Source organism: Macaca fascicularis, chromosome 20, assembly GCF_037993035.2.
Source record: "Macaca fascicularis isolate 582-1 chromosome 20, T2T-MFA8v1.1".
Lineage (NCBI taxonomy): Eukaryota > Metazoa > Chordata > Mammalia > Primates > Cercopithecidae > Macaca > Macaca fascicularis.
In genome coordinates, this window is record NC_088394.1 from 69,464,287 (window position 1) to 69,488,624 (window position 24,338).

Genomic DNA, 24,338 nt, shown 5'->3' on the forward strand with positions numbered 1-24,338 from the left:
TGTCACGGACTTGCAGAGGGGAATCCGGCATGGTATTTGTCCTCAAGGAAAGAAGGAAACCGGATTCCACAATATATCATTAACTACTGTCCAAGGTAGTGTGCAGTGACGTGCATCAAGCTGAGTGGGCAGGATTATGGGTATTAATATCTTCTTTAGTTTTTAATTGTTTTCTGTAATGAACATTGCACTTGCAATAAGAATAAGACAAAAAAGAAACTTCAGTAGGGGTGAGAAATACAACATCCAAATGTATTTTGATTCGATGATTAAATTGTGGTTTTATTTTACAAAAAAAAAGTGATGTATTGTGCTCTGCAAGGGACTGTAGGACTTTTGAAAAAGATCTATTCCCATCTAGACAATAAAGGGAAAATTCACTGTAAATGACATTTGAACAGGGCTCATTGAAGGAGCTGGGTTTCAGCAATGCCTTCAGTGGGCATTTGGCAGTCCATGCAAACCAGAAAGAGAGAGAAAGCTTCAAAGGTGCAGAAGCCAAAAAAAAAAAAAAAAAAAACATGCACGCTACTGCAGGAGCTGCTAAGCACCCAGCTTCATGAAAGCATAGGTATAGGTAGAAGAGCAAGGAAGATAAAAATGAAAGGATACAGTAATGGAGCAACTTGTGTGGAAGGCTTGGGATTCTCTAAATATTTTAAACCCTACAAGACATTGCTACTGTTGTTATTGCTACTGTTCTTACTATTTACCCTTTTATGGCTCATTTAGGTTTATTCATTTATTAATCATTTTTATTGCTTTTTATTCCTGGGTCTCCAATTTTCTATCTGTATTTGTCAGTTGTTGTGCTACCAATAAAGACATACCTGAGACTGGATAATTTATAAAGAAAAAAGAGGATTCACAGTTCCACATGGCTGGGGAGGCCTCACTATCACAGTGGAAGGCAAAGGAGGAGAAAGACATGTCTTACATGGTGGCAACCAAGAGAGCTTGTGCAGGGGAACTCCCATTTATAAAACCATCAGATCTTGTGAGACTTATTCACTATCACAAGAACAGCCTGGGAAAGACCCGCCCCCATGATTCATTTACCTCCCACCAGGTCCCTCCCACGACAAGTGGAAGTTATGGGAGCTAAAATTCAAGATGAGATTTGAATGGGGACACAGCCAAACCATATCACCATCTTAGACACTTTTCCTACCAAATGAAGAATACTCTTTAGTGTTTCCTTAATGTGAGTCTGCTGGTAGTGAAGTCTGTATTTCTCCTTCATTTTTAACATCATTTTTACTGGCTACAGAATTCCAGTTTGGCAGTTGTTTTCTTTCAGCAAATGGGAGATATTATTCTAATGTATTCCAGTTTCCATTGTTACTGCTGAGTTGTCAGCTGTAAGTCTAAAATGTTCTTTAAGATGGGATCCCCAACCCCCAGGCCACAGACCCATGAGCAAAAGGTCATCTGTCTTTGCAGCCACCCTCCATCACTCATATTACCACCTGAGCTCCCCTCCTGTCAGATCAGCAGCAGCATTAGATTCTCATAGGAGTGCAAACAGCTATTGTGAACTACACATGTGAGGGATCTAGATTGCATGTTCCTTATAAGAATCTAATGCCTGATTATCTGAAGTGGAACAGTTTCAACCCAAAACCATTCCCCAGTGCCTGGTCCATGGAAAAATTGTCTTCCACGAAACCAGTTCCTGGTGCCAAAAAGGTTGGGGACTGCTACTTTAAGGCATTCTTTTTTTCTGACTGCCTTTTACATTTTCACTTTGTTTTCTACAGTTTTACTATGATATGTCCAGAAGTGGACTTCTTTAATTTATCCTTGTTAGAATTCAATAGACTTCTTGATTCTGTGGATTAAAGTTAAGTCAATTTTGGAAATTTTCTAGACATGTCTTTAAATATTGTTTCTATTTCATTCTCTCTAATCTCTCCTTCTGGGATGATAATTAAATACATGGAAGACCTTCTCACTATATCTTCTGTGTCTCTCAGTCTCACTATATTTTCCACTCACTTTTCCTCTGGGCTTCATTCTGCATAATTTCTTTTGACCTGTCTTCAGTTTATTAACTCTCCCTTTAGCTGTATTGAATCTACTGTTAAAGTTTCCATTAAGCCCTTAAGTTATTATATTTTTCAATCTTAGAATTTCTATTAGGCTGTTTTAAAAATCTGAATAATTCGTGTTTACAGTTTCTAGCTGAAATTGTCAGACATGACTTTTATTTGTTGAACACAGTAATCGTAGCCATTTTGCAGTCTGTACCCAATAATTCCAAAATCCAAAGTCACTGTGGCTCTTTCTGATATTTCTACTCATCTTTTTCTACTATTTCTACTCATCTTTGCCCATGTTGCCCTGCCTTGTCACGTGCCTAGTTATCTTCTGTTTATGTTTTGGGTATGACATTGTAAAAGTTATTTAGAAATCATTAAACTAAGGATCATATTTTTCTTGAGGCAATTTTCATTTGCTTCTGCCCAACACATGGGGGCACTAGAAATTCAGGATCACCTTAAGCCAGTGTTAGGGTTTGAGATTTTCTGTATTACCCAGAAGACTTAGAGCAGGATTGCCATCCTTGGGAAAGCTGGTTCATATCCAGCTCACCTTTCATCTTAATGAGGTCCCAGACCAGAAGAAAGCATTCTCACCTTCCACAGACCTTGAATTTTTGCCCTCTTAGCACCGAAAGACCATCAAAAGTGCAGACAACGCCTGTAATCCCAGCACTTTGGGAGGCTGAGGTGGGCAGATCAGGAGTTTGAAACCAGCCTGGCCAACATGGTAAAACCCCGTCTTTACTAAAAACATACAAAAATTAGCTGGGCATGGTGACTCGCGCCTGTAATCCTAGCTACTCTGGAGGCTGAGGCAGGAAAATCGTCAGAACCTAGGAGACAGTTTGCAATGAGCCAAGATTTCGCCACTGCGCTCTGGCCTGGGTGAAAGAGTGAGATTCCATATCAAAAAAAAAAAGTGCAGACAAGCCTCCTGTCTAACTTTTCCTGATTGGCAAATGCTCTGGACAAAAACTGCCCAGAAAGTGAGACTGACCTTGCTGGATTTCTATACTCTCACCGATCCTGGTCTATTTATTCCTCATTCTCTTCATAGCTCTGTGATACTTAAAAAAAATTTTTTTTTACATATTTAGTCTAGCAATTACTGTTGCCTTTAGCTCAGGTTACCTAGTTTACCATTACCCTGCATTGTTTCCATTATTGTGGCTTTATGTTTTAGCATTCTAGTTCAGTGAATTCCTACCCACCCACTCCCTGTTTTTGTCATTTTTCTTAACAATTTTCACCTATTAATCTCTCAAATGAGCTTTATAATTATTTTATAATGCTCCTTTAAAAATCCCATCAGGAAGCCTCTCAATTCAGGAGGATTTCTACTTGCAGAGTATTTAGACTCTCCACCAGAAACATTTAGGATTTCCACTCATTTATTTAGATCTTTTACGTCAATATTCTTACATATAATTCTTCCATATAGTTTCTTATTACAAGTTGTTTCTAAATACGTAATTTTTTATCTCAGAAGCTTCCCATGTGATACCACTATTTCTGCCTTCTCCGTGCCTCATATTTTATATTCAATCTTTTTCACGATGGTGCCAGCATTACTGTCTTCTAACAATGCCTGCTGATGTCTCATATCTGAAATCAGATGCATAGCTTTAGTCTTATCTTCCTTACAATGGGCCAGAAACCACCACTTTCTCCAAGTAGGTCAAATGCCCACCTTGTTTTTTCTCTTATCGTGGTAGGATGCTCAACATGACACTATCAGGCAACTAAACTAATGCATAGCACCTAGGAGACACTGTTTTTTTAGGAATTCACATCAATGCAGGCCCTCTTAGAATTATAAGTATTCATTTCCATTTTATTACCCTAGCGTATATTCTATAATTGCCTCTGTTAATGACAGAGGTGTTGGCAACCACATTTTGACACTATGTACCTACGTGATCTGGAAAGTTCTGCATACTCTTTGGACCTCCAGTTCCTCACTCAGATAACAAGGGCTGATTTGACTGAATGTTTTTGTGCTCTCCAGGACAAAAGAAATTCAAAAACGTGAATACTGGGCACAATAACTTTTTGGGGTCCCGCCCCAAACACAGTACAGTATCTCACCCCAGACTCAAAGCCCATGAGCAGCCTGTAAGCCTAGCACTCATCCCTGCTTTCCTTCTGCCAGCTGCATGTTGACCTGCGGGATGAGCTAGGAGTCTTTTCCCTGAAGGGGAGGCCCACCACCTCGTACATCTACATCACAGAGGAAAACAAACCACATGAAAAAGGTAAGTGTGGGGAGAGTGCTTCTAGAAGGCAATGGATCTCAGTAGCTGCTTCATTAGGGTACCGCTCAAGGCCCAACCAGAGGGGAATGTCCAGTCTGGTCACCACTGGCGTCTGGCTAAGGCTCGTTCCCATTCTAGGGTTACTTTCCCTTCAACCGGGGTCTTTATAGATACACATTTCTTGAAACTGGTTCTAAATCATACCTTCTCTCTTCTCTTTGCAGCAAAGAAAGCTCATACAGCCTCCTTGGTTGTTTCTCCTGGAGATACAGCTGAATTTGATGTCTTTTTCCACTCCCAGAAGGTTGGGAGGATGAGAGGTATCATCCACTTGTCAGTGATCAACAACCAGTATGAGGAGACCACCATCCACATGGTGGGAGAGGGCTATGAGGATGACATCACCTTGGACAACATCCACGGGCTGGTGGCCCCCACCAGCCAGGAAGACATAAGTATCTCTGAGTTCACAGAGATAGTCGAGGACAATGATATGGAAGACTTAGTGGCAGGTGGGAGAAACAGTAGTGAGGTGTTGACAAGTGTTGGCTATTGGGTCATTTGTTTTAAATGAGAGTTAAATTTAAATAACGGGTTGGTTAACTCCCTGAGAATTTAGGACTGACTGACCTTTTCACTATGCTATGCGCTGGTGTGCCTGGCTCAGTCATGGCATCCATCCTTCCATTTATTCATGTGTTCACTTGATGAACATGTATTGAGCACCAAGTACATGTTCCAGGCATGCTGATCCCTGGAGTTTCAAAATTAACAAGGAAGTCTCTACTCTTAGGGAGCTTATAGTTTGATATTCAAATTCCAGTTCAACTAATAAGCAAATAAATGTCTTGCAGTTTTTCCTGTCTGCATTTATTAGCTGGCTTGTGTTGGCATCGTCTTGTTTAATTAGAGAGAGTATAGGTTTGGGCACTTCTAGAATATCACTCTGCACAGCCCCACTATTCAACGAGCAGTTTGAGATCCTATGGCATCAGCATCACCTGGGAGCTTGTTAGAAATGGGGGTTTCAGACCCACCGTGCCCTGCGGAATCAGCATCCACATTTTAACAAGATCCCAGGTGATGTATTTTTATACTAAAGCTTAAGACATGTTGTGCTGCAATCTATCAAGCACTAAAGCTTCATTTAATTGACATTTTTAGGGGTTGGAAAAATTTATCATCGAATTGTTATCATCAGAAAGCATTGGTTAAGCACCCTAATTACGTGGTTGGTTGCTAAAAAGTGAGTTATAAACAGAGTCTCATAGTTTTTCTAGAAGCTTAATTAAAGTCCTGGAATGTACCATTAGGTGGTCTACACAACATGGGTTGAAATCAACACTCTTCATATACCTGGTGTTTCAGCTCTGTTTGAGGCTACAGGGTGACATCTCTCTTATGAAGGATCAAGCAGGAGCCAGCAGTGAATCTAAGTTCAGAACTCAGATTTCATGCCCATTATAGGATTGCCAGAGTTAGCAAATCAGAATACAAGACTCCCCAATAAATTGGAATTTCAGTTAAACTCTGAATAATTTTTAGTATATGTATATCCCAACCATGGCATGGGATATACCTATCCTAAAAATTATTCATTACTTATCTGTAATTCAAATGTAACTGGGACTCCTGTATTTTATCTGGCAATCCCAATCCTTTATAATATTTTCTCACCGAACAAATGGAGTTGGGGACCTATGTTTTCTCTTGTACAAATGGATGTGAGGGCTAAGGTGGGTGAATGGATGACGGATGGATGGATAGAAGGATGGATGGATGAGCAGCGGGATAGAAGGGATAGAGGGATGGATGGATGGGTAGATGATGGGTGAGTAGATAGATAGATGATGGATGGATGAAGGGATAGAGGGATGGATGGGTAGATGATGGATGGATGGATGGATACATGCATGCGTGCATGGATGGGTGGATGATGGATGGATGGATGGGTGGGTAGATGATAGATGGATAGGTGGATGATGATGGATAGATAGGTGAGTGAGTAGGTGGATGATGGATAAATGAATGGATGGATGGGTGGATGATGGATGGATGGGTGGGTGGATGATGGATGGATGAATGGATGGGTGGATAATGGATGGACATGTGAATGGGTGGGTGGGTGGGGAGATGATGGATGGGTGGATATGGCTGGATGGGTGGGTGGATGGATGATGGCAGGATGGGGGAGGGTGGATGATGGATGGATGGATGGATGGGTGGATGATGGGTAGATGGATTAGTGGGTGGAGGATGGATGGATGCATGGATAATGGATGGATGAATGATGGATGGATAGGTGGGTGATGGATAGGTGGATGATGGATGGGTGGATAATGGATGGATGGGAGGGAGGGATGGATGGATGGATGGGTAGATGATGGGTGGGTGGATGATGGATGGATGGGTGGGTGGAGGATGGATGGATGGATGGATGGATGGATGGATGGATGGATGGATGGATGAATAGATTCCTTGAGGATAGAAATCTTGTTACTCAGAGATTCTAGGTTTTTCAAATGTAACCATCCAAGGGTGGAAGGATAGCATGTGGGTGAAGCACTATGGCTCCTTAAGGAAGAAGAGCCTCAAGGGAGGCTAGGGAAGACTCACAGCCTTCTGCTTCTAATCCCTAGCTGCTCTGGTGGACCACATCCAGTTTGGGGACTGCCACATTGGACACAGCTATAATGTGAGCTTCACAGTCACAAATCACAGCCAAGTGAACGTGATACGGTTTGAGTGGCCTGTTTTGGCTACAATTGCTTTCTCCCCACAGGTAAATAAAAGTCGTTCATCATTTTTCTGGAATCCCTTAGGCCTAAGCCAACCACAGACTGATTGTCAGCCCTTTCCCATGGATGCATGGGATGGAATTAATACATCTCAAGCTGAGAGACAGCCCAGGAATCATCCCTCACTCATATCTGGTAGCAAAGAACACTGTTCATGTCTCCCCTGGTTAAGAGGGGAAGACAGAGAATGAAGTTGGCCAAGACTGTTGCTAGGCCGCTGTCAAGGGGTCCTGTGGAGGCCTGTATAGATGAATATAGGTCCTAGTCTTCCTATCCCAGATTGTGGAGCTGTGTCCTCCTAGATGTGTGTCCTTTAGAGTATCAGTCCTTCAAAATACTTCACCAAAAGCTAGAATGGGGGTGATGAGTTCTGTGGATAACTGAGATTTAGAAAATGTTCCAAGCTCCATCCTTCTCTTAAAGATTCCTGGTTCTCTTTGGCATGTTAAAACCTAGTTAATTTTGTTTTACCTGGAATTTTCTAACCTCTTCTTTTAACATCTTCACAGCACACATTTTTTGGAATTGCCGACTAAAGCTTGACATTGAACAAGGCCTAGGATAACGTTCTAGCAGATTGTTGCCTCTGGCCAGTGGTTGCTTTTTGTAGATAGTTCACTTCTGAGTTCCCAGAACACTGGCACACCCCAGTGTCTTCACTGCCTCCTGCTCTGTTGACATACAGCCACTGAGTCTTCTCAAGCACAGTACTTGAGGGGGGTGGAGCAAAGGGGTTGGGGACTTTGTCATCTTTAAATCTTTGAGTGCTATTAGGGATAAATTTTGCTTTTTGAAGTGATATAAAGTTCATTAGGAATCTGACCACTCCATTTCATCATGGTCCAAATCCAACCCTGAATAGAGCTAGTATACCATTTTATTTGTAAATTGAGTGCTTACTATATGCCAAAAATAGTTCTAAGACCTTAGTTAATCCTCTCAACAACCCTATAAGGCAGATACTACTTTTTTGTTTTTGTTTGTTTATTGAGATAGTCTCACTCTGTCACCCAGGCTGGAGTGCGGTGTCACGATCTTGGCTCATTGCGACCTTTACCTCCCAAGATCAAGTGATTCTTCCATCTCAGCCTCCCAAGTAACTGGGACAACAGATGCATACCATCACACGTGGCTAATTTTTTTGTATTTTTGGCAGAGACAGGTTTCACCATGTTGCCCAGTCTGGTCTCAAACTCCTGAGCTCAAGCAATCCACCTGCCTCAGCCTCCCAAAGTGCTGGGATTATAGGCATGAGCCACTGTGCCCAGCCATAGATACCACTATTATTGGCATTTTACCTGTGAAGAAACAAACACAGTATAATATAATAGGGTAATCTACTTTTGTGCATTATTTTTATTACCAAAGCCTTAATCAAAGAAGGCAGAGAGGCTGGGCACAGTGGAGGTTCTCTTTCTTTTTTCTTTTTTTTTTTTTGAGACGGAGTCTCGCTCTGTCCTCCAGGCTGGAGTGCAGTGGCCGGATCTCAGCTCACTGCAAGTTCCGCCTCCCAGGTTCACGCCATTCTCCTGCCTCAGCCTCCCGAGTAGCTGGGGCTATAGGCACCCGCCACCTCGCCCGGCTAGTTTTTTGTATTTTTTAGTAGAGACGGGGTTTCACCTTGTTAGCCAGGATAGTCTCGATCTCCTGACCCAGTGATCCGCCCATCTTGGCCTCCCAAAGTGCTGGGATTACAGGCTTGAGCCACCACGCCCGGCCTACAGTGGAGGTTCTCAAACCTCAATTCTTGACTTCTGTGCACCCACAGGCTCAACACCACATGGAAGCTGCCAAGTCTCGGGTCTTACACCCTCTGAAGCCATGGCCTGAACCATACCTCGGCCTCTTGTAGCCATGACCAGAGTGGCTGGGATGCAGAGCACTACGTCTTTAGACTGCACATAGTACAGGGGGCCCTGGGCCACCCACAAAACATTTTTTCCTCCCAGGCCTCTGGGTCTGTGATGGGAGGGGCTGCCACAAAGGTCTCTGACATGCCCTAGAGACATTTTCCCCATTGTTTTGGCCGTTAACATTTGGCTTCTCCCTTCCTATGCAAATTTCTGAAGCCAGCTTGAATTTCTCCTCAGAAAATGGTTTTTTCTTTTCTATCATCAGGCTGAAAGTTTTCTGAACTTTTATGCTCTATTTCCCTTTTAAAACTGAATGCTTTTAAGAGCACCCAAGTAACCACTTGAATGCCTTGCTGCTTAGAAATTATTTATGCCAGGTACCCTAAATCATCTCCCTCTAGATCAAAGTTCCACAGATCTCTAGGGCAGGGGCAAAATGCAATCAGTCTCTTTGCTAAAACATAGCAAGAGTCACCTTTACTTCAGTTCCCAACAAGTTTCTCATCTCCATCTGAGACCATCTCAGCCTAGATTTCATTGACCATATCATCAGCATTTTGGTCAAAGCCATTCAACAAGTCTCTAGGAAGTTCCAAACTTTTCCACATCTTCCTGTCTTCTCGTGAGCCCTCCAAACTGTTCCTACCTCTGCCTGTTACCCAGTTCCAAAGTCACTTCCACATTTTCGAGTATCTTTACAGCAGTGCCCCACTCACTCTACCAGCACCAATTTACTATATTTGTTCATTTTCACACTGCTGATAAAGACATACCTGAGACTGGGTAATTTATAAAGAAAAAGAGACTAATGGACTCACAGTTCCACATAGCTTGAGATGCCTCACAATCATGGCAGGCAAAGGGCACATTTTATATGGTAGCAGACAAGAGAGAAAAATGAGAGCCAAGCGGAAGGGGAAACCCCTTATAAAACCATCAGATTTCGTGAGACTTACTCACTACCACAAGAACAGTATGGGAAAAACTGCCCCCATGATTCAATTATATCCCACCAGGTCCCTCCCACAACATGTGGGGATTATAGGATCTACAATTCAAGATGAGATTTGGGTGGAGACACAGCCAGACCATATCACCATATATCACATAACCTCTAGAAAACTCCATCGTACACTTACAAGAAAAATGAGAGTGAAAAAGTCAAATAATATCTTTGTATTACTATTAAAATAGTCTTGACCTCATTTATCCCCTGAAAAGGTCCTGGGGATCCCAAGGTCACTAGAACACCTTTGGAGAACTGCTAGTGTACTGTATTCCTCTGTCCATAATTTGTATAGATTGTGTTGATTAAGAGTGTGGCATTTGGAGCCAAACTGCCTGGGTCTGAATCTAACTCCTCAAAAATTAATGACCTCAACCAAGTTACAAGTTTCGTTGTCTGTAAAATGGGAATAATAGCTGTACCCCTCATAGGGTTGTTGTAGGAATTCATAGAATTGTGTAAAGGTTTAGAATAGTGCCTAAAGCAAGTAAGTTTGATAAATATTAGTTGTTCTTATTATTATTATTATCATGTTTCTACCTGAGAACCTCTTGTACGTATTTAATTCTGTCTACATACACAGGCTTGACTGATGCATTTTTTGCCAAGACCTTTGGCTCCTTCCCTTCTCTAGAATATCACCAACAGGTATCAAGAGTCCTCAAGATTAGATTCTCAAAAATACTAATACCAGGCTCTTCCCTAGATGGGCCATCTCCACCCTGGGTGTGCCAAGGACATAGTGGTGACCATGAAGTCAGACGTACCCATCAACCTGAAGAATATGCGGATCAAGTGCAAGCTCTCCAGAATTATGTTTCAGCTCCCTGCAGACCAGGTCCCTGACTGGGATGACCGCATGCACACAGTCAAGTGGGTAGATGTGCCCAGAAACATGCCTGGGACTTTCACTACAAAACGAAAAGTAAGTGGGGACATCAAGCACCAATCTGACCAGACCTCCATGCTTGGATTCCTACTGGTCTCAAGTCTCTCATCGTTTCCTTTTTTCACAGAAAAAAGAAAAGGTTCCCATTCTACTTGACCTTGATTCCAAAAGTGACAAACTAAACTTCTACACATGCTGCCTGCCATCCATGCTACACGTACCACACATCTTCATTGGTAGACCTTTAGCTTAAGTCTTGATAAGTAGTTGAGCAAGTCCTCCCACCTTTTTCTTCTTCCAAAATGTCAATGCTAATATTTTAGTTGTTTCCCTTTTCCCTCAGGTATCCAGAATCACATTTGTCATAATCTTTGGTTCATGACAGGATCGTCCATGTGTGCCCCTCTTTTATTCATTCCTTGGTTAGGTTTTTTAACAACAATATAACACACAGAGACAAACCCACACCCAACACGGGAAGTAGAACATTGACTACCTGTGTGATTCTAGCCTTTCCATCCCTCTGCCGCCATCCTAGAAGTAATCACTATCTTCACTTGACTTGTTTACTCCCTTGGTTTTCGTTTTTTGTTCTTTTTTTAACCTATGCATACTAAAAGGTATATCAGGCCAGACACAGTGGCTCATGCCTATAATCCCAAAACTTTGGGAGGCTGAGGCAGGCAGATTGCTTGAGCCCAGGAGTTTGAGACCAACCAGGTCAACATGGTAAAACCCCATCTCTACTAAAAATACAAAAATTAGCTGGGCGTGATGGTGCACACCTGTAGTCCCAGCTACTCGGGAGGCTGAGGTGAGAGGATCATCTGGACTCTGGGAGGTCAAGGCTGTAGTGGGCCATGATCGCACCACTGTACTCCAACCTGGAAGACAGAGTGTGAGCCTCTTTCTCAAAAAATAAAAATAAAACATATATTGTTTAGTTGCAGTTTTAACTTTTAAAAATGTTATTGTATGTGATCATCCATATTGTTGCTTGTAGCTGTAGTGTATCCATTTCACTTCTACATAAGATTCCATTATTATTTACCCTTTTTCCTTTTGAAAATTATTTGGGGTTTTGCTATCACAGACATGTTGTTCACATGGTGTTCATTTGTAAGAGTTTATATTCCTAGAAGTGGAATTGCTGACTCATTGGATATATGAATGTTCAACTTGCCAAGATAATGCCCAACTATTTTCCAGAGTAGCTGTACCAACTTGTACTCCTACAGCAGAGAGCTTGTTGATCCGTGTCCTCTCCAACACTTGTCATTGTCAGACTTCCTGATTTTTATCATTTGAATGAATGGGAAATGGTCTCATTATGAGCCTATTTTGCATTGTCCTGATCCCTGATCACAAATAAAGCTGAGTATTTCTTCATATGGTTACTCGTCATACAAGTTATCCCTTACATGAATGCCTTTTCATGCCTTTTGCCCATTTTTCAATTATGATACTTATACTTTGTGTGTTATTTTATCTTTTATAAACTCTTCTGTTCATATTATTTGTCTGCAAATATCCTTACCAAATTGATAGTTTATCTTTTTTTTTTTTTTTTTTTTTTTGAGACAGAGTCTTGCTCTCTCGCCCAGGCTGGCATACAGTGGCACAATCTCGGCTCACTGCAACCTCCACCTCCTACGTTCAAGAGAGTCTCATGCCTCAGCCTCCCAAGTAGCTGGGATTACAAGCATGCACCACCACACCCAGCTAATTTTTGTATTTTTAGCAGAGACAGGGTTTCACCATGTTGGCCAGGCTGGTCTCAAATGCCTAGCCTCAAGTGATCCACCCATCTCGGCCTCCCAAAGTGCTGGGATTACGGGTGTGAGCCACCATGCCTGGCCTAGTTTATCTTTTCTGTTATTAATTTTAATATCATCAAGTTTATTAATCCCTTATTTTATATTTATTACTTTTTGTGTCTTATTTTTAAAACTCTTTCCTCCCAGAAAGATGTTCACTTATATATTTTTAAGAGTTTTATTTTTTTGATAGTTCAGCTCTTAGCCCACCTGGATTTTATGTATGTTGTGAAGCAAGGATCCAATTTCATATTTTTCATCTAGATGACTAATCTTACTAGATCCCTTTTTCATTTAGCCTCTCTGTTCCCTAGTGATCTGCCAGGACTTTATTGTTACATAGTGTACCTAAATTTTATATATGCCTAGAATGTTTCTGGTTTCTCTATTCTATTCCATTGTCAGTTTTTCTGTCCCTGTGCTCTGCATCTCTGAGGACACAGCTGCCTTTGTTACAGGTGATAGAGACGGATCCAGAGCCTGCTCACTCAGTACTAGAAGAAAACTACCAAGAACTGCAGCTTCAAATCAGTGCCAATGTGGATTTCGCTTCATACCACTGCCAAGCAAGAGATGTGCGCTTTAAGGAAACCTTGGTTTACCAGACCCGAGTGTTTGAGTGAGTCATCAAAAGTCTCATGACACTAGATGGAAAAGCTCTTTCATTCCATCATTCACTCACTCACTCATCAAACATCTATTATCTACAACAGCATCTACTAGGCATCGTATCTGTGTAGCATGCACCAGTGAAACATTCAGGTCCAGTGAAACATTCAGGCCCACAGAGCTATTGAAATTCACACTTGAAATCAAGATATAGGCCAGGAAATGTAGTATACCAGGAGGGCAGCATCAGGCAATCCACTTTAGTGGGAACAGTCCTTGCAGCAGTCTACACAGCCACCCAGGATCTGTTCTTGTTGCCCATGCACCAAGTGATTACCCAGACAATATCCACCCAAGAGGGTATAGGGTCCATCTAAGCTTAGAAGCCTGTGCCCAAAAGACTACCATTTCTCCTAACCACTCCATAGATATGTCTTCTGGGGTCCCTGCAGAGAATATGCCCAGTTACAAGAGTCACTACACTCAGAGAACCCCACAGCTATGGCTTCCCTCTAGGTGGTCATAGTTCCTCCCAGTGCACATATTATTTGCTCATCAGGGGCCATTTTTAGTATAAACAATGTCACCCAATAATACAACTGACTTTCCTCCCTTATCAAGTTTTCAGGGGAACAGACCTAGAAAGCTATTTCAGAGTCAAATTCATCTTTGAGAAGAAGAAAAGGTTATGTTAACCCTTCACCCACACTCAGATGCAGGGACTCAAGGATGTCGTGGGCCCTGCCTTCAAAGAGCTCATAATCTGAGGGTGGCAGCCGGGGGACGGATAGAAACAGGAGAATTGTTCGTTACAGCACGGTGTCATGTGCATGGAGCAAAGGGGTATTTAAGGCAGATCAAGAGAGTCAAGGAAGGCTTCCTGGACAAGGTAGTTCCCCAGCTGAACTTTAGAGGACAGATAGGAGGTAGCCAAGTGAAGAAGTGAGAATGAAGGACTCTCTCTAGGCAGAGAGAGCAACATGTGCAACATACACAAGGACAAAAACATAAGCCACTGACATTTGTACTGCATACAAATTAGTAATTAGCTCATTCAACTCTTCGTGCATTTGTTGAATTTTAAATATCTTTGCAAATTATGATAGAACCAAAAGATAAATATCAGTAAGTGTGATCTTCTGCTGATGGTCATTTCACCGAAAGCAGGGGTCCGCAAACTGTGGCCTGTAGTCTATTTCTGTAGATAGTTTTGCTGGCATGTGGCTATGCCCATTCATTTATGACCTGTCTGTGACTGCGTTCCCACTACAAAGGCAGAGCTGAGTCATTGCAAAGACCATATGGGACACAAAGCCAAAAAACTTACTATCTGACCCCTTACAAAAGTTTGCCAACCCCTAAACTAAGAACTCTTTTTATAAAAAGTACTCTGTGCCGCTGAGATTTCTCCATGTTATAAAAATTATCTTTAGAATAAATACAAGTGCTCATAAATTTACAAAATAAACACAAGCCACTGTGGTCAAAGCACTTGATTTCAGGCATAACTGGATGGTCTGTCTACCTGGACTAGAGAGTGGGAATCTAATCTCTACATCCCACTGTAGACCTACTCCTCACCCAAACTCCTAACTCTTACTACTCCCCTGAAACCAAGAAGGGCATGTGGATTTATTTCATCATCATTTTCTTGTACCAAGGCTTCATCTTTCTGCTGTTAACTGTGATCAAGTTTAAAAGTGATTCCAGAAAAAAACTCTGCCTCCCTGTTCTTGTCTCTTTTTTTTTTTTTTTTTTAGCCGGAGTCTCGCTCTGTCACCCAGGCTGGAGTACGGTGGTGCGATCTCAGCTCACTGCAGCCTCCACCTCCCAGGTTCAAGCAGTTCTCTTGCCCAGCCTCCCAAGTAGCTGGGACTATAACCGAGCTAATTTTTGTATTTTTAGTAGAGTCGGGGTTTCACTATGTTGGCCAGGCTGGTCTCGAACTCCTGACCTCACGTGATCCACCCGCCTTGGCCTCCCAAAGTGCTGGGATTTCAGGCATGAGCCACCACGCCTGGCCCTGTTCTTGTCTTAAAGCAGGAAAATTTGAGGCAGGAAAAGCCTCTGCTGATTCAGAGTTTGAGTTTGAAGTAACTAAAATTCATATCTGTGCCTCAGTCAGGAAAGGGGTCACAGGCGGGGGTCAAATGGCTTCTGATCACAGGGACATTGTTTCTTTCTTTCTCTCTCTCTCTCTCTCTCTTTTTTTTTTTTTTTTTTTTTTTTTTTTTTTTTTTTTTGAGACAGAGTCTCACTCTGTGGCCCAGTGGCATGATCTTGGCTCACTACAACCTTCATCTCCTGGGTTCAGATGATTCTCGTGCCTTAGCCTCCTGAGTAGCTGAGTAGTTGGGACTGCAGGTGTGTGCCACTATACCTGGCTAATTTTTATATTTTTAGTAGAGATGGGGTTTCGCCATGTTGGCCAGGCTGGTCTCAAATTCTTTGCCTCCAGTGAGCTGCCTATCTTGGCCTCCCAAAGTGCTGGGATAACAGGTGTGAGCCACCTCACCCGGCCAGGGACATTATTTCTGATGGGAGGTGATTCAGAAAGGAGGGTCTGTAGAATTTGTTCCTGGGGGAGGTGCTGTCATGTGAAATAGATTTTGTTTCCTCTCTCATGGAGGTTTAGGATTACTGCGATGCATGCTGAGAGCTCATTGCACAGGGTGTTGGAAGAATGCAAAATGCTTTTAAGTGCTAAATATTTTTTATATTTGTACTTTTAATCACTATGTATATATTTTATTGTTCGAGTATATCATATGCATGATTTCTGATAAAATTACTTAAAATGTGCCTTTTAAAAAAGATTTAAGAAACAAAGTGACATGACTTCAAAAGGTTAAGTACAGTATAGATGATGTGCAGCCAGGACCAAAACCACCTGCGGCACATTTCTCACATCTGCTCCCTGATCGATTCGCAGGTTTGACGTGATTAATTCAGGACATGTGCAGCTGGAATTCAGCTGGGTCTCAGAAGATACCTCAAAGGTAGTCAGCTTTGCAAAACCAGATCACCAAGGTAAATTTAATGACAGGTAAAACCCAGGGCCTGGCCTGAGCCACCAGTTAGAAGAGCCTTGTTCATGGAGAGACCAGCACTGCTCAGAGGGTCTCCTAAGTAGCTAAAGAAAAGCAAAGCAGAGACCTTGTGGTGTCTGCAGAGCCAAATGGGCCTGAGGGACTCCAAAACTTACTTCCACCCTCCTGGAGTCTGGACTCTGTCCCCACACAAGGCTGATGTCCCATCTCAAGATAACTAGGAATCTTGTCTCTTAGGTCTTAACCTTGTGGGAGATTATAGATCCCTTGGAGAAACTGTTGAAAGTTATTAATCATTTTCCCAGGAAGATACACACGCATACCCAAGATCTCACTTGGTACATATGAAGCACTAGAAAAGGGCCCAACACTTGGTAGGCAAGTTGTTGTTGTTGTTGTTGTTGTTATTATTTCAACTTTGGAGATGCACAGACCTTTTGAATGGGCCCTTATCCATGGGTCCCCAGATTGTAAAGCCCTACTTTAGAACAGTGATTCTCCAAAAAATATGTTCACAGCCCATTATTCTGGGGCACAAACATCTTCTTGAGCCACCCCCTTGAACCAAAAGGAAACGAATTTGAAAACCCTATGGAATAAATAGAAACATTTTTCATGAGTCTCCTGTAAGCTATATGAGCAATTCCCTACCTCTAGTGCCCAAGGTTAAGTACAGCTGCTACAAAAGGTGAGTCCACCATATCCACAGAGGGCCCCTAAGGACCTGTGAGTGGGCTGCCTTCCACCTGCCTCTCGCTGCGAATGCAGAATATCGCCCACTCCCTGTCTGTCCCCAGGTTCACCTCAAAAAGATCAGCTTAGTCAGGGCACGATGCACACGGGCAGCACCCTGGACAGCGCCACGGACCACTGGACCGAGGGTTCCCCACAGCCCTTCTCTGTGGAGCCCTCCTCGGGAATCGTGCCCGTGGGGAAGACTCAGAAGTTCAAGGTGAAATTCTCCCCGTTGGACATTGGAGACTTCGAGAGCAACCTTTTCTGCCAGTAAGAAAATGTGCTCGCCACAACACCCTTCTTGGCAGGCACAAAGCTCTGTGACTCTTACCCCCTCTTCTGTACAACCACTGCCACCATCCTTTCTGACCCTCGATCCTTGCACAGCCCCAAATTATCCCTTTTCCCTTTGGAAGGATCTAAAGGGTCCACCCTTTAGAGAACAAAGAGAATTTGGTCTTTGTCCTGCTCATCAACCTCTCCAGATGCTTCCCCTGCTTACTTTCCCCTTCCCAGTTGCATGGAGGATTCCACTGAGCAACAGACTGGTGACGGCTAGGTGGGTTTCGGTCCTTGTGCAAGCATGAACTTGGGAAAGCTTTCTTGTACCTTCTCTGAGACTCAGTTTCCTCCTACAGAAAATGTAAATGTAATACCCACCTGGTGGGATTGTGGGGAAAGTTAAATGAGTTGATTCAGATGAAAAGCTCACAACAGTGCCTGGCACACAACAAGCACAACAGCCATTAGGTGATGATGATGCTGGTGGTGGTGGTGGTCATGGGGTTGGTGGACCTGGTACATAGCAGTGAGAGAAAAGCTAATCCAATGACATCTGACAATGCAAGTCCCTGATGTGGTACTTGCTCCCAGGAAAGCTTGAAGGAGTACAACCACCTTATAGAAAAATCCTGTGGGCTGTGGCCTAGGGTGGCAGAAACCTAAGTGAGCTGCCAGAGCCTCCTTGACCCCCTGCAGTCATACCACTGAGACCCCTCCCACACCTAGGCCACCTCAGCTTGGTCCTGGAGCTGAGCATCTGCTCATATCCAGTTCACCTTCTCTGAGGAGCTCAGGATACATTTTTAGGATTTCCAGGTCACTTTCCATATCCCACTAAATGCCTGTGAGAGAGACCAGAGGGTAAGATTGTGCTCATTTTACAACAAGAATATTTTCTCAACATTGATGGGGGAAATAACCTGCAGCCATACGTAGGTACACAGAAGGAGCCAAGTTCAGGCTGCTTATGCTCAGCCCACTCATGCATTCAAGGCACTGAGTGATGCTGTTGACCAAGAGAGACCCAGCCTCTGCTCCCATAGAGCTCACATTCTAGCGGATATAATTAATTCATTTCCAACTAACTAAGAAAGCAACAACTGATGGCAAAATAAAACAAATAAAAATAACCTTATCCTCTCAGGATTCCCAACCTGCCACCTGGAGAGCAAGGTCTGGTCCTGGTAGCCAAAGGGCGGAGCACCTTGCCCATCTGCCATTTTGATCTGAAAGACTCAGACTACATCAGTGGCCATCAGCGCAGCCCAGAGCTCCGAGGGTCCAGTGGGGGAGCTCTAGATCCAAACACCCGGGTGATTGAGTTCATCACTGTGGGCATAGGAGGAAAGAATCTCCGGTGAGTTGCTTAGGTTTGCATTGATTGAATTCACATCAGTCCTAAAGAACTCGAGAAGAATTCAGATAGATGAGCTAGACCTATTCCTATAAGCAGGCTTGATATCCTGGGGTTTGACCTGAGTTTTAGAGGTTTGACTTTAGAGAACCGTTCCATTAAGAAAGCTGAATTCTGTCTCCTTAGTTTTGCCACTGAGGAAAATATGGAAGACACAAAAGTATAATCCCTGACCACCTCCTTAACCACAGAGGATCATTGGCACAGTTGTGCCCTTGGCAGCACTGTTCTTCCAAAGTCCAGAACCCTACCCTGACTGTGGATCACTAGAGGAGTGGAGTTTTCATTTCCACAGTAACAAAGTGCTCTGAACAGTTCTGCTTCCCAGATGGGGGACTGGGTTAGGCCCAGGTTCTAAGAAACATCTCTTAATCCTTAATCCTCTGTCCCACTCTCTTCTGTCAATTATCCCCACCCTGGCCAGGAGCTTTACAATCCTAAACCCAACCAATAGCACCTACTCCTTCTCCTGGATCTCTGAAGAAATTGAAAGTCTCCAGAACCCTGCAGCATTCACATGCCTTACAGAGAAGGGCTTCATCCACCCTGAAAAGAAAGCTGAGGTATGTGCAAATGAGAACCACTCAACCCAAGGCTTAGATCAGTCTAGCCATTGCTGCGTAGAAAGTCTGCCATAGACAGTAAGTGGAATTAGGAAGAACTGCCTGAGGGTCTGTCAATCAATAAGTACTTAGTGAATGGCCACCATATGCGCTGGGCAATCCTGATGACAAGACAGACCTGAGCTCTCTTGGGCTAGCCATGAAGAAGCAGAGAGCTCTAATATTTGCAATGTTTTAAAACAGAATATGTAAGCAGCAAAAGGTCACTGGACACCAATGCCTGGGGACCCTAGGACTCATACAGTAGCATAAAAAGTTATCTTTGTCAAAAGGACCAAAAATGGTAAAAGGACTCTGATGTGTTTTTACTTGGTTAGGCCAAAGGGCAAAGTAGAGTGGAGCCATGTCCTGTGGCTTCGCCCTAAATGTTTACACAAATGATATGGGGCAGAATCAAAGAAATACAGACTTGCTGGCCAAAACAGATCTGTGAGCCCCATGTCCAGCCAGTTGCAGAGAATCTTGAAGACAGACATAAATCTGTGAAACAAAAATTATGAATCCCAGTGCCCTCAGGAGGGTGACACAAATGAATAAAGTGGGCCAAGGAGACATTTGTGGGTAATACGGGGCACCAGGACCACTGGCCACAGGGCTTCTCCGGCAGATGACCACTTTGCAGACAAGGGAAGCCAAGGGGGCCAACTCACCCAAACTGTGGAAAAGACAAAATTCCAAATTTCTTTTTTTTTTTTTTTTTTTTTTGAGACAGAGTGTCACTCTGTCCCCCAGGCTGGAGTGCAGTGGCACCATCTTGGCTCACTGCAAGCTCTGCCTCCCGGGTTCACGCCATTCTCTTGCCTCTGCCTCCTGAGTAGCTGGGACTACAGGCGCCCACCACCACGCCCGGCTAATTCTTTTGTATTTTTAGTAGAGACGGGGCTTCACCCTGTTAGCCAGGATGGTCTCGATCTCCTGACCTCGTGATCCGCCCGTCTCGGCCTCCCAACGTGCTGGGATTACGGCGTGAGCCACCATGCCTGGCCAAAATTCCAAATTTCTATGTGAAGCTCCCTATTTTATATGCTGGTAGCTGGTTCAATTTTTTTTTTTTTTAACAATTCCCAAACCAAACAAAACGTATTTGTAGACTCTCCACCTGGTTTTGAACTCTGCATAATTTCAGTACCCAGGCCATCTAGTTAAATGTGATAAGGTCCAGGAGCTGGGCCCACCATAGACACAATCCTACCTGGATCATGGCCCCCACTTCAGCCCAGAAATGTTTCAAATGTGAGCTCAGTTCCAAGAGGCAAGTTCCAAAATCCGTCATCCAAGGTCATGCTGGTCTTTGAGTGACAGTCGTATCATTGAGGTGACACATCTCCAGAGGACCTGCCTGCATTGTTCTGGCAGTGGTATGGACCATGCATGTTAACCTGTGTGGTTCTTTTTTGGCCAAATGCCATTATTCTTTCATCCAGTCCTGATTGATTGATTGCAAAGAGACTCACTCAGGTTAGCTCAAAAGACAGACAGAGAGAACCAGGAGCAGCTTTTGAGGTTGGACTTTTCTCCTGGGACTGCCCGCTTCTCTCTTCCCATCTACTCCATTCTCTCTCCACTGACCAGTTTCTTCACTGGTGATTGATTGATTGATTGATTGAGTCTGTAGTTGCTTTGTAATATCACTTAGCAAGTTGGTTATGGCATGCCATAGCCCAGCTCACCTGCATGGTACCTTTCACCATCAGCTCCACTGCCAGCTGGCCTGGCCACTCATTTTCTAATTCCAAACTTCCAAGAGAGAAATCTGGCTGGCCATCTAATCATATTGTCTTTGGCTGTGTGCCCAGCTATTGACAAGTATGGGGATTGTCTTTCCTTGGGATGCTTACCAACTCTTTGGTCCAGTCAGCTATGGCACAGCCATGCCATCCAAAGACCTGGCACAAAATACAACAGCTTAGCCAGCAGAGGCTGTGGATGGCGGAGACTCCCTTAGAAGGACATGTGGGCAGGGCAGATAGACATTGACGTTTCTGGTACAGCCACACCTACATACCCTTACATAGACTATAGAAAGGTAGCAATAACCTGGTAATATCAACCCCCATGACCTTCATGCTGACAGGTCTCCAGGGACACGTGGAGTAAGCATACAGAAGTGTCTCTCACCACTCTGTTTCAAACTGTCTTCTTAGATCGTGTTCCAGTTCACACCTTTCCATCTGGGCATCACTGAATCATCATGGACCTTCCTAATCCCTGAGCACAACATCACAGTCCCTTTCCTGCTTGTAGGCAAGACTACCGACCCTCTCATCTCTCTGAACAAGTCACACCTCAACTTCAGCTCTCTCCTCATTGGTAAGGCTGCCCTGCTGGTGTGTATTTAGAGTTGGCATGATCTGGGTAAGCTCATCGAGAGCTCCCAGAACAGCCTTGCATAAGAAACCTCCCCTGGTCCCTTCCAGAAGCATATCAGAGGGTCTCAATCAGTTTTTTAAAAGCCACAAAATATTTATCTCTCAATCTAATTTCCACCAAGTATCTTTTAAACCGACAATTAATAGCTTAAGGAAATTTAGGAGCCTTGTTAAAGATCCTACTTGGCAGATTCCCTTAAGGCATGGGCTGACTGTTTATTTCTAGAGCCTCAAGTTGGCCCAGCCTTCTTGCATTTGCCCCCAGATTATGGGGGGTATCTGTCTGCTTCTTAGTCTGTGCTGCAGTGGTCAGATTTCTCTCTCATCCTTTCATGCATTTATTTGGTTCAACAAATATCACTGAGTCTGTAGAATGGCCTCGGTACTTTTCTGTGGGCTGGGATTACACTAATGGATAAAGCCCAAAGTCCCTACCCTCCTGATGCTTACATTCTAGAAATAAGAAACAGGCTACCAAAAGAAACATAAGTAAACTCTACACCATGTCAGATGGTAATAAGTGCTTTAGAGAAGAGGACAGCAGGGTAGAGAGAATAAGGAAGGCCAGGAGGCAGTGGGAAGGTGACATTTAAGCAGAGGCCTGAAAGAAACAAAGGAAGTAATTGTCATGTCCCTTATAACCCCATGTATCTTTCCCATACTTGTGACATCTTCGCTCTGTGTATAAAATATAACTAAAGCCAGAGTATTTTTTAATAATATGTTAGATTTGGCTGGGCGCGGTGGCTCAAGCCTGTAATCCCAGCACTTTGGGAGGCCGAGACAGGCGGATCACGAGGTCAGGAGATCGAGACCATCCTGGCTAACACAGTGAAACCCCGTCTCTACTAAAAAATACAAAAAACTAGCCGGACGAGGTGGCGGGCGCCTGTAGTCCCAGCTACTTGGGAGGCTGAGGCAGGAGAATGGTGTAAACCTGGGAGGCGGAGCTTGCAGTAAGCTGAGATCCAGCCACTGCACCCCAGCCTGGGCGACAGAGCGAGACTCCATCTCAAAAAAAAATAGTAATAATGATAATAATACATTAGATTTTTATTTATAAACTAATATTTTTAATAGTAAATACACCAATTTGGTGTTGCATAAGAAAAAGTTTAATCTCTCTACATTCATCCTGTCTCATCTTTCTCTTTCAACCCCAAAGGAAAGCAGTGTTAACAGCTGAATGTGTATTTTACTGATACACATAAGTAGGTGGGAGGGGGAATTATGGCATTTATTAAGATTTTGAACAAATAAGCAATGTAGCATAAATATAACAACTGTAAGACAGAGTTTAATCCAGGAATTCAACAGTGGTACCTTTCAATATAATCATTACATCAACAGATTAAAGAAGAACAACCATGTTATCATACTAATGTACACTGAAAAGGCATTGCCAAAATTTAGCAGACATTCCCAACAAAAACTCTAATAGCAACATGGACATTGATGGAAAAAAAGATTAACCAAAGTCAAGAGGCAGATGTGATCCTGTAATAAACGACTAAAACTGCTTCAATTAAAATGAGGAATTAGCTAAGGGTGTTCATCATCACCATTATTATTGAACACTTGCTTAGAGACTTTAGCAAATATGACAAAACAAGAAAATAATTTGCATAAACATTGGGGGAAAAGGGAGAAAATCATCTTGTTTTGCTTTTGCTGATTATTTTATACACATAAAACCACAAGAGACTAGAGAAAAAGCAAAACAAACTACTAGACTCAACAGAATAATTTGGTAAGGTGGGTGGATGCAAGACAAATATGCAAAAATAGTGTCTTCCTTTTTAGTACTAGCACCTAGAAACAGAAAACCAAAGAAAACATCCACTTAGTACTGGCAAAACCTATAAAATAGCTAAGGATAAATGTAACAAGACACACACAAGAAAAGACCTACATGAAGGAAACTAGCATATCTGATTAAAATCCGCCCCAAACGAGATCTGATCATTTGTTAGTTCTCCTAAAATTAAATGCAAATTTAATCAAGTTCCAATTAGAATCCCAACTAGGGTTGCCAGATAAAATACAGGATGCATAGTTAAATTTTAATTTCAAATAACAATAATTTTGAGTATGTCCCAATATTGCACGGGACATATTTATACTAAAAAATTACTTGCTAAATCTGTTAACCAAATCCCAAAAGAATTGGAAGGGGAGAGAACTGGATAAAATGATTCTAAAGTTTATATGGGAAAATAAATGTGCTAATAATAGCCAAGAGGAAAGCAAAAGATGATAGTGAGAGAATATGTATTAGTCAGAGCCCTGGGCAGGAAACTCAGGCCAATACCCAAGGTCTATTTTCAAAGAATTGGATGCAAGGATTATTTACAGATACGTGGGCAATGAAGGGGGTCAGCCAAGGAGAGTGAAGCCCCCATTAACAAATTCAGGAAGGCATTACAATTATTGGGTCTAAAGGAGCAAGGGAAGAAAACTGTGTCACCAGAATCCCAGGAGAGCTGTGCCCAGGGCAGAGGAGCCACTCAGCAGAAGCAGGCAACTGATGAAGAAAGACATGGAATCCCCGAAAGGAGGAAGGTGACTTGTAGAGGAAAAGGAAAGGAGTGAG

At 43.0% G+C, this 24,338-nt stretch overlaps 1 protein-coding gene across 1 annotated transcript in view; it reads left to right on the forward strand.

Moving 5' to 3' along the window:
* Positions 1 to 24,338, forward strand: part of HYDIN (HYDIN axonemal central pair apparatus protein) — a 375,746-nt gene that overhangs the window by 305,306 nt on the left and 46,102 nt on the right. Inside the window, exons 62-71 of the mRNA XM_015443164.3 lie at positions 4,198 to 4,300; positions 4,525 to 4,812; positions 6,940 to 7,082; positions 10,664 to 10,882; positions 13,122 to 13,282; positions 16,205 to 16,302; positions 17,120 to 17,327; positions 18,484 to 18,696; positions 19,178 to 19,316; positions 21,521 to 21,686. Coding sequence (XP_015298650.3) covers positions 4,198 to 4,300; positions 4,525 to 4,812; positions 6,940 to 7,082; positions 10,664 to 10,882; positions 13,122 to 13,282; positions 16,205 to 16,302; positions 17,120 to 17,327; positions 18,484 to 18,696; positions 19,178 to 19,316; positions 21,521 to 21,686 — 1,738 coding nt within the window. The remainder of the gene's footprint in view (positions 1 to 4,197; positions 4,301 to 4,524; positions 4,813 to 6,939; positions 7,083 to 10,663; positions 10,883 to 13,121; positions 13,283 to 16,204; positions 16,303 to 17,119; positions 17,328 to 18,483; positions 18,697 to 19,177; positions 19,317 to 21,520; positions 21,687 to 24,338) is intronic.